The following is a 13030-nucleotide window of genomic DNA, read 5'->3' on the forward strand; positions in this document are numbered from 1 at the left end:
CCTAAAGGATTTACATGCTAGTTATCTTGGAAAAGGTGCCATTATTCTTTGCAATTAAGACCTAAAAGACTAAGAACTGACTGTTTTTATAGAGCATTCAATAGTACATTTCCTTGACTTTATTTCACAGACTTCATCACTGATCAGGGAATGAGAATCACAGAATTTCAGCATTAAAAGGCCAGTTAGTACAACCTATACTTGAATATGACTCCCCTGAATGGGATAGAGCCATTCTGGAAAGCAATTTGGAACTGTGCTCCCGGAGTTATTAAACTGTGTGAGACCTTTGACCCAGTAATACCTCCACAGGCCCTAAATCTCAAAGGGAAAAAAGAAAGAGGTAAAGGTGCCCAAAAAGAGATCCCGCACAGTCTGTTTGAGGAAAAATGCACTTCTCCTGAGGCATTCCATTCCATTTGATACATTTCTAATTGTTAGTAAGTCTTTATTAACTTCAAGCCTAAATTTGTCCCTCTGCAGCTGCTGCCCATCGAGGCCAAGCAGAATAAGACCCGTGACATTGTCCCATGAAGATAACTGACATGTAGCCCTGAAGTATTTCTTCTCCAGACCCCCATCCTGTTTTTCTTCAGATGTCCTCATGTCATGCTATGAGGGAGTGTGATACAGTGGAAGAATCCTAAACTGCCAATCCTTCATTCACTGTGCCTCTTGGCAAAACCTGACATACATACACACTTAACTATGTATATAACCTAGATTTCTTGGTGAGGAATCCATGTTGATTTTATGGAAATATTTTAAGAGAAGAACTTGATTGTGGTATTTATCTTCACAAACTTGCTTATGGTTCCACTAGAAACCTCCACTGCATTAGGAGGTCCAGAGGTACAAAGAATAGAATTCTTATTAGAACAGCTGGCCCTCTAGTTTGGTGCTGTCCTCACTGGGGTCTCACATTCAATGTCTGGTGCCTGAAGGAAAGGACCAAGGGCTTTGATGCCAAGTACACATTTGATCTCTCTCAGTCTGTGTCATCTTCAGCCATCTTGGTGTTCAGCTAAGGACCTGTGGCCACGTGAAAGTTCAGTCTTTACCTGGGGACATAGATCTGACTCCTAGCACACCACTTAAACCTTAGTGCCACATCCGAACCACACCCTGCCACTTTCACTCAGCAAACCCGACTTTATGTTCATCCCATTCACTTGTTTCACCTAGTCCAAATCTTTATTGTGGTTGTCATCTACATGAATCCAGATCAGTCCCTTCATTGAGAATTTACTGCCTAGTAGTTTTCCTTCCTGCTCACCCCCTTCCCTCATACTGAGCAACTAAAATGTATGCATCTGGCTAGCCGATGAGTCCACTCAGCTCCCACGACCCCTGTCTTAACACAGCCACCCTCAAGAACAGTCATTCCTTAGGACTTAGCATTTCAGGTACTTTTGCTGCCTCCATGCTTTTGAAATGCAAAATTCTTCTCCCTCTTCATAATCTCCTATGCTATCTTTCCCTCTGACACTTCCTTTACATTACTTCCCTTCCTGCTTGCTAAAAGTCCATCTATAGTCTAGATGGCCTGCATGCCATCTCCCATCTGTGTGCCTTTGCACTGGCTGTGCCCCATGCCAGTTAGGCAACACACATTATCGAGTGCCTACATATGCCACGCTAAGTGATGGAGCTTCAAAGAAAGGGGACAAAGAATGTTCTTCTCCTTACCTCTAACCTCAGAATCCCTTCAAGATGCAGCTCAAGCAGCATCTCTGTGAAACTGTTCTTGATCCCTCAATTTCCCTTCCTCCCTAAATAGCTCGTATTTCTTTTTTATCTATTTATTCTGTATATACTCATATGTATTCGTCATTTGGGCAACTCGGTGGTGCAGTGGGTACAGTGCTAGGCCTGGAGTCTAGAAGACCCATGTTCAAATGTGGTCTCAGACACATACTCTCTTTGTGACCCTGATTTAGTCATTTAGCCTTTTTTATTATCCTCAATTACCTTGTCTGTAAAATGGGGATAATAACAGCCTTTGCCTCCAAAAGTTGTTGGGAAGAGCAGATGAGATCATCATTGTAAAGCATTTCACACGGTGCCTGGCAGTCAATGCTCTAGAAGTATTCGTTGTTATTGTCTCCTCTAGTAGATAATAAACTTTGGAGTAAAAATCATTTGGGGGTTTTTGGGGATTTTTTCAATCTTAGGTGCCTAGAGTATAGTGCCTGAAGTGTAGTGGACACTTAATGAATGCTTATTGATGGTTGTTTCTTCATCATCACGGCAGATTCAGTTCCTTTCATCCCTCCATTAGCCCACTCCATGGCCCTCATTCTCTTCTCACTTTACTCCCTTTGCAGTTAACCAGTTCCGCTGTACATTGCCTTCTACCATTCATTTCCTGCCATGAATTCCTCAACCCTGAGTTGCCCTCAACAATTGTCAGCCTTCTTTATCTCTCAATTTGCTGGATGCTCCTAAAGGAAATTATGCCTCTATACTAGAGGCACTACCAGCTCATATTTTCTTATTTCTACTGGGCGTTCATGGCTGCACAAAAATTCTATTCCCTCTTGTGTCCCTCCCCACTGAAAACCATCCCTCGTAACAAAGAATGTTTTGAGGCAAAAGAAGTGGAGGTAGAAGAGAAAAAAATAATGCAGTGGAATGAATTCTATGCAGTGTTGCATATTCATAAACACTGCCACCGTTGCAAAGGACTTGGAGGAAGTTGACTTCTCATTTCTCTACTTTGGGGCCAGGCTTATTCTTTGTAATTTTGCAGCATTCATTTTCAGTTCTTTTATAGTTATTCTTTCCATCTCCATGTTATAATCCTTATGTATATTTTTTCTGGCTCTCTCTATAACATTTTGCATCAGTTTGTGTGAGATTTTCCATATAATGGAAAGTAACATTCCATTGCATTTATGCATCATAATCAGTAGACATTTTTCTTTTCTACCAAAGAAGGTGTTGCTATAAATGGTGTACAGTGAACCTTCCTTTTGGTCAGCAGCCTCCTTGGGGTATATGCTTAATCCTTGAGCCCGTGGTTCAAAGCGTATGTATGTACATTTTAGTCACTTTTTTCACATAATTCCAAATTACTCTCTAAGTGGTTGTGCTAATTTATAGCTCATCCAAAAACGCAATCGTGTTCCTTTCTTTTCACACCCCCTCCCACACTGACCCCTGTAAACCTAACTTTTATCATCTTTGCCATTTTGCTAGGTGCCAGGTAAAACCTAGGGTTTTTTGCTTTGTGTTTCTTTTAAAAGATTTGGAACATTCTTTCATATGGGCTTTGTCTGCGATTCTTCTGAGAACTGTTTATGTCTTTTTTATCACTTCTCTGTTGGGGAATGGCTTTTGTTTTTGTGTATTTCTCTTTGTTGTCTATATATCTTAGATACCAAACCCTTATCCAAGAAATTTGGTACACAGATTTTTTTCCCAGGCGATGGCTTCCCTTCTTATCCTAGGTGCATTAATTTTTCGTGTGCGCAGAAGCTTTTCAATTTCAGGTAATCAAAATTATCTTTTGTAATGATCTCTATTCCTTGTTTGGTTAAGCATTCATCTCCTACCCATAGCTGTGAAAGATATATGCTCTTTTTTTTTAATGGTATGATCTGGAATATTCAGGTCATGTCTCCATTTTGAATTTATTATGGAATATCCTTTAATAGGTTCACCTAAGCCTAATTTTTGCCAGACTACTTTATAATTTTAATAGCAATCTTCAAAAATATAAATGAATTCTTTTAATAATTTGCACTTTTAGGTTTATTGAATTGTAGGTTATTGTTCTATTTCTCCCTTGTCTAATTTGTTTCATTGTTATATTGTTCTGGTTTTAACCACTGATAAATAATTTTCAATGATTTCTGCTTTATAATATAATTTGAAGTCTGGAATTGCTATTATTCCTTCATTCCTACATTTTTTTCATTATTTCCCTTGATATCCTAGATCTTTTGTTCCTCCAAATGAAATTTGTAACATTTTATTTAGCTCTGTAGGATTTCCCTTTGGGAGTTTGAGTACTGTTGATCTAAGTCTGTAAATTAGCTTTGATAGTGTTATTATTCAGTACTGAGGGGAAAAATTATGTCCTTAAAAATATACATTAACAAAATAGAAAAAGAATGAACTGATGAACTGAACATATATCTACAAATTCAGACTGATGTCATTAATGAATTATATCATATGCAATGGCGATATTCTAGAATAGGGATTCTCAACATTTTTGTGTCATGGACTCTTAGCATTATGGTGAAGTTTTTAAATGTTAAGGGAAATGCTAAATTTCATTTAGAGGCTAGTGAAAACAAAGATTTAATTTTTCCCATCCTAATTCACATCCTCCAGAAATCTCTGAGTCCACTGAGGATCTCTGGGATAGGTTAAGAACTTCTATTCCTGAAGTTTTCCCAGCAAGTACACGGGTAAAGCAAGGGTGCCCGCTTTCCCTATTATTATTTGATAAGGGCAAAGAAAAGAGAAAACTGCCCGTATTTTATGATGACATGATAACTTATAAAATTCTAGGGAATCAGCAAAGAAAGTAATTGAGAAAATAACTTCAGTAAAGTTGCTGAAAATAATCTGACAAAAATTAAAAAAAAACATTTCTATAAAATAACATGATCCAAGAAGTGATAATAGGGTGATCTTATTCAAAGTAACTACGCAATGCATAAGATAATTAGCTGGAATGATATTTAATGTTTATGACTGTACCTGCTTTGCCAATATAATAAAAATGACAGTATCATTAAAGTTAATTTATAGTTTTAATGCTCTACCAAATCAGTATACCAAAAAGAACAGCTCATAGAGCATATACAGTAATAACAAAATTCACTTGAGAAATCATTTTATTATTTGATTTGCAATCACACTCAGCAGCAGATATTTTAAATTTTGTCATACTTCCTATGCTCACTTTCTGCCATGCCCTTCACCTCTCACCTTACTGAGAAAATGGTCATATGTTGTAAGCACCCTCATTTCTCCTATTTCACATCTCAATTCCTTCTTCCTTCTCCCTTATCTTTACGCCTCCTTTCCCTTTTCGCTTCATCTCTCTTGGCTAACACCAGCTCCTGTGATTGTGCCCTCTATCCTATCTTACCTAATCTTTTCTTCCTCATATTGCTTCCTTTCTCTATGTTCAACGTCAGTGTGTCTTCTGGGTCCTTTCCTATTGCCTACAAAAATGTTCTCGTCTACCCTCTATTTTGTTCATGGTTTCATAGATTTAGAATTTGAAGAAACCTTGGCAATAATGAAATCCAAAACTCCCATTTTAGAGATCACAAAACTGATCAAGGTGAAAGGGTTTTCCCTAGGTCTCACAGATTTTAAAGTGCAGTCATATCAAAACTTAGTTCTTCTGATGTAAAATGCAGTATTATCTCTACTGTACCAAACTGCCTTTTGTGATCCTGTTATTGTGTCAAGGTACCATCCTATGTCTTTTATCCCTTTTACTGACAGACTCCTAAAAAGAATCTTTTCTTCTCACTGACCCTTTCACTCATCAGCACCTTACAGTCTGGATTCCAGGCTTACTCCTTGACTCTTTCAAAGGTTACCATCTATCTCTTAACTCCTAAATCCAATATTCTTTTTTCAATCTTCATTTTCCATGACCTCTCTGCTGCTTTTGACACTACCCGACTAACTCTTCCTTCTGGAGATTTCTTCCCAGGTTTCCTTGATGCTACACTCTCCTGATTGTTCCACCAGGCTGATTTCTTCTCCTCAGTTTCCTTTGCTGTATCTCTTGTCCCATTATTATGGTTATGCTACAGGGTTCCATCGTGAACCTTCTCTTCCACTGTTTTTTTTTCCCATGGTGATTTCATCTGCTTTCATAGATTAGAATATCATTCCTATGTAAATGACTGCCAGATACACACACACACACACACACACACACACACACACACACACAAAATGCATGTTTATTTATAAAATAGCTAAATTTTACATAGGGCTTTAAAGTTTGTAAAGCACTTTACATATATTAACTCATTTTACTGTCATAGCAACCCTGAGAGATAGATGCCATAATCATCTTTATTTTGTAGATGAGAAAACTAAAATAGAGGTAAAGTAACTTGCTCGAGATCACAATAGTAAGGTTCTGAGGCAGGATTTTTTTTAGTTCAATTTTTTTGCAGTTCTGAATTCTCTCTGATACAACATTTTGAACTCAGGTCTTCTGGACTCGTAAGCAGCGCCTTATCTACTGTACTACCTAGCTTTCTTTCCAACCCTTATCTGTCTCCTGAAGTGTCCTGACCTGTGTTATCACTAGGCTTCTGCACATGGCAATTTACATGTTCCATAGGCATCTCAGACTCAGCATGTCCCAAAAAAAAACTGTTTTCTCTCCTAATCAAACCTCTCCTCCAACTTCTACCTAGGTTCATAATCTCTTGATGCACCTCCCCAATATCTAGTCAATTGCTAAAGCTTTTCAAGTTCATGTCCACAATCTCTTCTATTTATACCTTTCTCATCTTTTGTATCACAACACCTCCCCCACCCCCTGTCATATCTTCTCCTCTGTAAGGTTCAATTTCCTCATCTGTGATGTGGCAATAAAATTTGCCCTGCCACCTCGTAGATTTATAAAGGAATCATTTTGTAAATCTTCAACATTATAAAAATGTGAGTTAATATAAGTGAAGCTATATTCTTTTGTATATAATACTCAAGAAGAAGCAAGGTAAAATTGAAATGATCAACAAGATGTTTACATTAATTAAATGAAGGTGGTATCCACATCATAACTTGTGTTAACTTTTACTTCTAAAGACATTTCCTAAATACAAAGATACGCTATCTTTGTTTCTTTGAAAGAGAACATTTATGGGTCTTCATTTCCCACTAGTTTTTTTTCATTCTAAAGTTCTTTTCTTTTATTTCTGCCATGCATGAAGCTCTTTATGCATTCCTCAGCTGTAGGTAAGGGAAGAGTGTATCATAAAGCATGCACAGTAGAATCAAGGGGAGGAGCACGAAATTGTGAGTTGGGAAGCCTGAGTTTTTCTCTCATCTTTACTATTAATATTGGGCAAGTTACTTAACTGTACTTGGGTTAGGTTTTCGCATCAATAAAATGGGACGGTTTTGAAACATGAATTCAGACCATAAAATCCATTATTTATATAAATTATATCCAAGTCTTAATGTAAACATTATGTGATTGTTTTAGATTTGATGAATTTGATGAGGCAATTGATGAAGCTATTGAAGATGATATCAAAGAAGCTGATGGAGGGGGTATGTCTCTGTTATTTTCAGCTCTGTCGAAAATACACTCCACATAACCTGGAAAAGGACAACAAGTTTAAATATTATATAATGTTACCAATGCATATAATAAGTGCAATCCTATTTTCAAATTAGACACTCCTGATTATTGTTAAAAGCATAAAACCCAACTTTACTTATTATGAAGGACTTTTTGTTCTGTGGCTAGTTCTAAATTCTGTATTTTCATTATGTATATTAAAAGTGTTTACTTTTTTCCCCAAGTGGAAAACCAAAGGAAACTTTTCACATGAGGCATATTGATTTTAGGGTATTTGTTTTCAGAAAAGCTCCTTGATGACTTTTAGACAGTCTGTTTTTCACCTTGATTGAATAACCAAGGCTCTCTTTAAGTTTTGTCACAGTAAAAGACTGTGGAGTAGTTACTATAAGGATAATCATACCTATTGAATTAAGAGACTCAAGCACAGTTGCCTCTCATAAGCTAATCTTCTCAGGACAGCTTCTGATTTTCTCTCAGAGATAACTGTTATCTCATGAATATACAATGTGTAGATTCAGAGAGACAAAACAACCCACACAATGCAGGAATCAGATCTGAAAAGCAGTGTTGATATCTATATAGTGGATGGTGGTATGTGTTCCCATTGTGGAGCCAACCTAAATTTATGCAAATATGACTTGCCTTCCCCAAGTAGCCAGACCAGGTTGCTGGCATTGGAGTGTTCCTGGTGTTGGTTTTTATTGTCCACTTCCTTTAGAGAAAGAGAGTGGAGTCCATTGATGTTCAGAACATTTCCTGTTCATGTGAATATAAATGCTTTTCTTTTTACTACCAGGTCCTTAAAGATTGATGGTTTCTTTGTTTCACTGTATTCGATGAACCCCTCTCCCCACTTCATGACCTTGTGAAGGATAGGATCACTTTTGTTGAATATAAATGTTTGTTTGTTGGGTTTTGGTCTTTTTTTTTTTTTACCTCTGTCAGATAACCAGACTTAGGAACTACAGATGATATCAGCTGTTGTTGTCTAGCTGGAGTATAATGTCACCAAGTCCATTCATACGAAAGCTTTCAAACAACCTGTCTATCAAATAGATTAACTGAAGGGCAGCAGAGGTGGAAATGGCCTTGCCAAAGGAGTCTACCATTTTTTGAACAAAACTTAGACTTAATTAAATTTGTTAGCAGTATTTCAAATTTGCCAGCTGAGTTTTTGTTGTTTTTCATTTTCAGGGATAGCATTGCCTAGTAAACTGTGAACTAACCTGGTTTCAGATCTCATCTCTGATGATCGTTATCTTTGTGACCACTGTCAAGTCTTTTAACCTCTCTGTGCTTCAGTTTCCTCATTTGTAAAATAGGGGTATCGTTATCTATAGTGCCCATCTTATTGGGTTGTTGTAAGTCTGAATTGTGATCATGTATTTAAAGCTTCACAAACCTGAAAGTACCATCTATTTGATACTGTTACTGGTCAGTCCATGTACAGGGTGGCCAAGCCTTCTCTCTAAAGAGATGTGTTATGCATATCCAGAGGCAACTACCAACAGCCATTCTTTGACATTGTCTTGTTACAGCAAAAATACTTGGTCTGGGTCAGTAGGCTGAAGTAGTGAGAAAGCTGCTTATTGGTTGAAATGGGGGGTTGGGGGGAAAAAAGGTTGCAGAGCTTCGAAGGGTGAGGTACTCTTTATGTAAAAGATAAACTGTGAGTATTCCATTTCTTCATTTTTTTCTCTTTTCTCTGATATAGGAATTGGCAGAGGAAAAGATATTTCCACCATTACAGGTCACCGAGGGAAAGACATCTCAACCATTTTGGAAGAAGAAAGGAAAGAAAGTAAGCGTCCACAGCGTGCAGCTGCTGCCCGACGGAAGAAACGGCGGCGGCTGAATGATCTTGATAGCGACAGCAATCTGGATGAAGAGGAGAGTGAGGATGAATTCAAGATCAGTGATGGGTAAGCTGAAAGTAGAGAGACAGAGCCACTGATACAGGCCAGCAGTGACCCAGCCAGAGATGCTCAGAGGCCTTATAGGACAGTTCTTATTGATGCAAAGAATTCCAACTATCAAAGAGCTAAAGCTCTTCATTCTTTGTACATTGCGAATGTACAAAAAAATCAGCCTTGAATTAAATTGTGCTTCATTTTTTTAACCCACTTTAATTAACCACCTTAGATGCCAATGTGCCACTTAAAGATGTTTAGCAATTAACCAACTATTTCTTGAGCATCCATTATTTGTAAGGCACTGTGCTAAGTAGCTTGTGCTGGAAGTGTTTTTTTTCTTCTTCAGATCCCTTGGACCTTTCTTTTGACTCTCTCCTCTTCGTTTATGACATTCTAAATATTAGTATGCTTATTTGTGTAAATATCTTTTTTTTTCCTGTTACGTTGTAAATTTTCTCAGGTGAATGATCTGTCCATTTTGAGATGTGTTGCCTTAGGATCTGTATTCATAGCCCAGTGCCCTACATACAGGAGATACATTCGATAAATGGGTTTTGGATTTTTTTTGCATTGTTTTTTGTTTCTTCTGGGTTGTTTTTGGTTTTTTTGTTTTTTTTTTTTGCATTAAATTGAACAACAGAAAAATAAGACAATATATGCCTCCTGAGCATTTAAAATCTGACAATTATAATTTTATTTTATATCTAAGTCTAGTGTGTTTATAATTTCAAAGCACTATATATAGACCTTGATGGGAAGGTAGCTTGACTATGTTATTCCCATTTTACATAATTTCCTGATTTTACAAGGAAGAAAATTCGGGCACATGATGACTAGTTCATGTTAGAACCCTTCCCAGTGCTAAAGATGGCACAATAACTTTTAGTACAAGGACTGGGAATTGAAACTAGGTCTTCCAAGGCTTAGGTTTTCTCAGCAAACATTCACAATACATTTTTTATTGTCTATAATTTTTGCCTCTTGGACAGATCTCAGGATGAGTTTGTTGTGTCAGAGGAAAACCCAGATGAGAGTGAAGAAGAACAGCCCTCAAATGATGACAGCGACACGGAATTCTGTGCCCGAAGACCCCGGCGACACCACTCCAAGCCAATGAGGCAGAGCAGGCGTTTGAGAAGAAAGACAGTGAAGAAAAAATACTCTGATGATGATGAAGAAGATGACTCTGAGGAGAATAGTAGAGCATCTGGTAGGAATGACTGTTTTGTCAGCATTTTGTATCACACCAATATATCTTGACTTTGTAATTTTAAAAAAGCCTAAAATAAGAAAAGACAATTCTGAAGTGTTCAGATATAGTATTAGCTTTCTTTTTTTCCAGGCATTTTTTTCTCTTTAGTTTTCTACATTTTTAATTCAGTTACTATTATATTCTGCCAACATTGACTAAGCATCTACCATGTCCCAAGCTCTTTGGGCTACAAAAATAAGTAAAATGTTCCCTGAGCCTCAGTGAGTTTACAGTCTAATTTGTGGGGAAAATGTACACTCAAAGAGACACATACATCCTTGTCTCTTAACACAGTACCTTACACATAGGAGGTATGTAATAAATGTCAATTCAATTGAATTGAAAATCACTGATATAGAGCCTGTGAGTTTAGATGAGTGTTGATGGTGCTCACAGAAGGTGAGGACCTTTCAGTCCTGTCTTGCAAATTTATATGTGTATTGGATGTGCCTCTGGACTGATAGTGTGCAACAAAGAGTTGTGATTGTCGAACCAGGTCAATAGTAGATATTTCCATGCACAAACTGCATCTTAGCAGTATTGAAAGGAAAATTTCTTATTTGAGGATATTCATTCTCTAACATTTGTAATATCTGGGCTCTCATTAGAATAATAGACAGGCAGGAGGACCTGAGTTCAAATCTGGCTTCAGACACTTGATGCGTTTACTAGCTATGTGACCTTGGGCAAGTCACTTAACCCTAATTGCCCTGCCTTCCCTCCCCCTCCAAAATAAAAAAAAGAACCATAGATAGGAAGAAATTTATTTACCATACTTATTCCTTATGAAAAAAGGATGGTACTGTCAACTGATAAACATTTCCCAAGTACATAATATGTGCTTATAGGCACATATAGGGGTAAAGAATGAAATAGTTACTACCCTCAAGGATCTTGCATTCACACACACACACACACACACACACACACACACACACAGAGAGTTTCAGTTGTTGTTCAGTCGTTTTTCAGTCACGTCCAGCTCTTCATGAGTACGCATGTATATACAAAATAAGAGAGTAATTACAAATAATAATAGTTGGCGTTCATTTATCACCTTAAGGTTTAAAAAAGCACCATAAATATATTACCTCATTTGATCCTTACAATAACCTTATGAGGTAGCTACTATTACTATCCCCATTTTACAGTTGAGGAAACTGAGGCAGTGATGCTAAGCAATTTACCCAGGGTCACTAAGTGTTGGAATTTGAACTCAGGTGTTCCTGACTCCCAAGTCCACTGATTTGACGCACTGTGCAGCCTAGCTGCTGTGTCAGCAAGGCAATGATCACGATATAGGTGATCATTGTCAAAATGCCTATGTGGTTCTATATTGCAAAATATGAGACTCCACATAGAAGGTAGAAGAAGTAAACCGTTTATTCGGACACCAGATAACTAGATCACAAAACCTATACACCCAGTCTGTCACAGCAGCAAAGAATTCGATACACGGTAGCACCACAGAGAACCTCTCCAGCCCAGAACCATCCGCCCCCTGCTGGGGCCTTCCCACAATCACACTCACAGCACAGCACGTCTGTTCTTTCCCTCAGCTCTAACTGCCGTAACTGCTCTCTCAGCATTGCCTGTGACACAATTTCCTTTTCCTCTCAGCAAGCTCCTCCCACCACATGTGTCTTAGGCTTCCTGTGAAGTAAGCAGGTCACATGGCCTATTAATGGGTGGGAAGGATCTTCAAATCTAAATTGGTGTTACAGCTGCCTGTAGCAGAGTAGTTACATGCAAGGTTGTTTTCAAGTGGAGCCACTAACAGTTGGGATGAGAAAAGACTTAATGGCGGCAGAGGCAAGATGGTAAGATAAAGGCAGGGACTTCCCTGAACTTTCCCATATTACCCTTCAAACAACTTTTTAAGTAATGCCTGAAAATGAATTCTGGAGTAGTAGAACAAACAAAGGGACTGGGTAAAATAATTTTGTAGCCCAAGACAATTTGGAAGATTGGCAGGAAAGGTCTGTCTCATCAGGGTGAGAGAGGAGTGCAGTGCAGCAAGCCAGCAACAGGCCTTGGGGGCAGCAGCTGCTTCAACAGCCGTGGAGGCAACTTCCTGAGCTTTCAACCCACAGATGTAAGGGGATTGGACAACTGGTCAGAAAGAGAGGCAACCCCTTGCTGGCACTTGGTGCCAGACCCTGTTACATTGCCCATATGTGGTCCAAGTTGAATTCCTAGGACCAGGAGGAGCACTAACAGGAGCAATGACCCTGGTCACAATTCCAGGGTGGAAAAGAGTGTTTTTATTTGCTCTCAGACCAGAGCATAGACCAGGAGAGCAGTAATTACACCTCTCCTTAGATCATATCACCTTGGAAAAACTGAAAGCTTATAGACATCCCTGCTCCTTCCCCCCCAAACTAGGTCTGAAAAACAGCAACATCCAAAACCTGAAGCTTGGGACAGTGCCCCCTCTACCCCAGGAGCAGAGTCCAACTTTAACATAAAATTAAAAGTCAAGAAATAGGCTGAGAAAATAAGCAAACAACAAAAAGAACCTGACCGTAGAAAGTTACTGTGGTGACAAAGTAGGTCAAA

The 13030-nt window shown here is 38.3% G+C and overlaps 1 protein-coding gene across 1 annotated transcript in view; it reads left to right on the forward strand.

Annotated features, from left to right (window-relative positions):
- RSF1 (remodeling and spacing factor 1) overlaps nt 1–13030 on the forward strand; it is a 141176-nt gene that overhangs the window by 108578 nt on the left and 19568 nt on the right. Inside the window, exons 12-14 of the mRNA XM_036747143.1 lie at nt 7205–7272; nt 9021–9228; nt 10209–10429. Coding sequence (XP_036603038.1) covers nt 7205–7272; nt 9021–9228; nt 10209–10429 — 497 coding nt within the window. The remainder of the gene's footprint in view (nt 1–7204; nt 7273–9020; nt 9229–10208; nt 10430–13030) is intronic.

The sequence above is a fragment of the Trichosurus vulpecula genome, chromosome 2 (genome assembly GCF_011100635.1).
Source record: "Trichosurus vulpecula isolate mTriVul1 chromosome 2, mTriVul1.pri, whole genome shotgun sequence".
NCBI lineage: Eukaryota > Metazoa > Chordata > Mammalia > Diprotodontia > Phalangeridae > Trichosurus > Trichosurus vulpecula.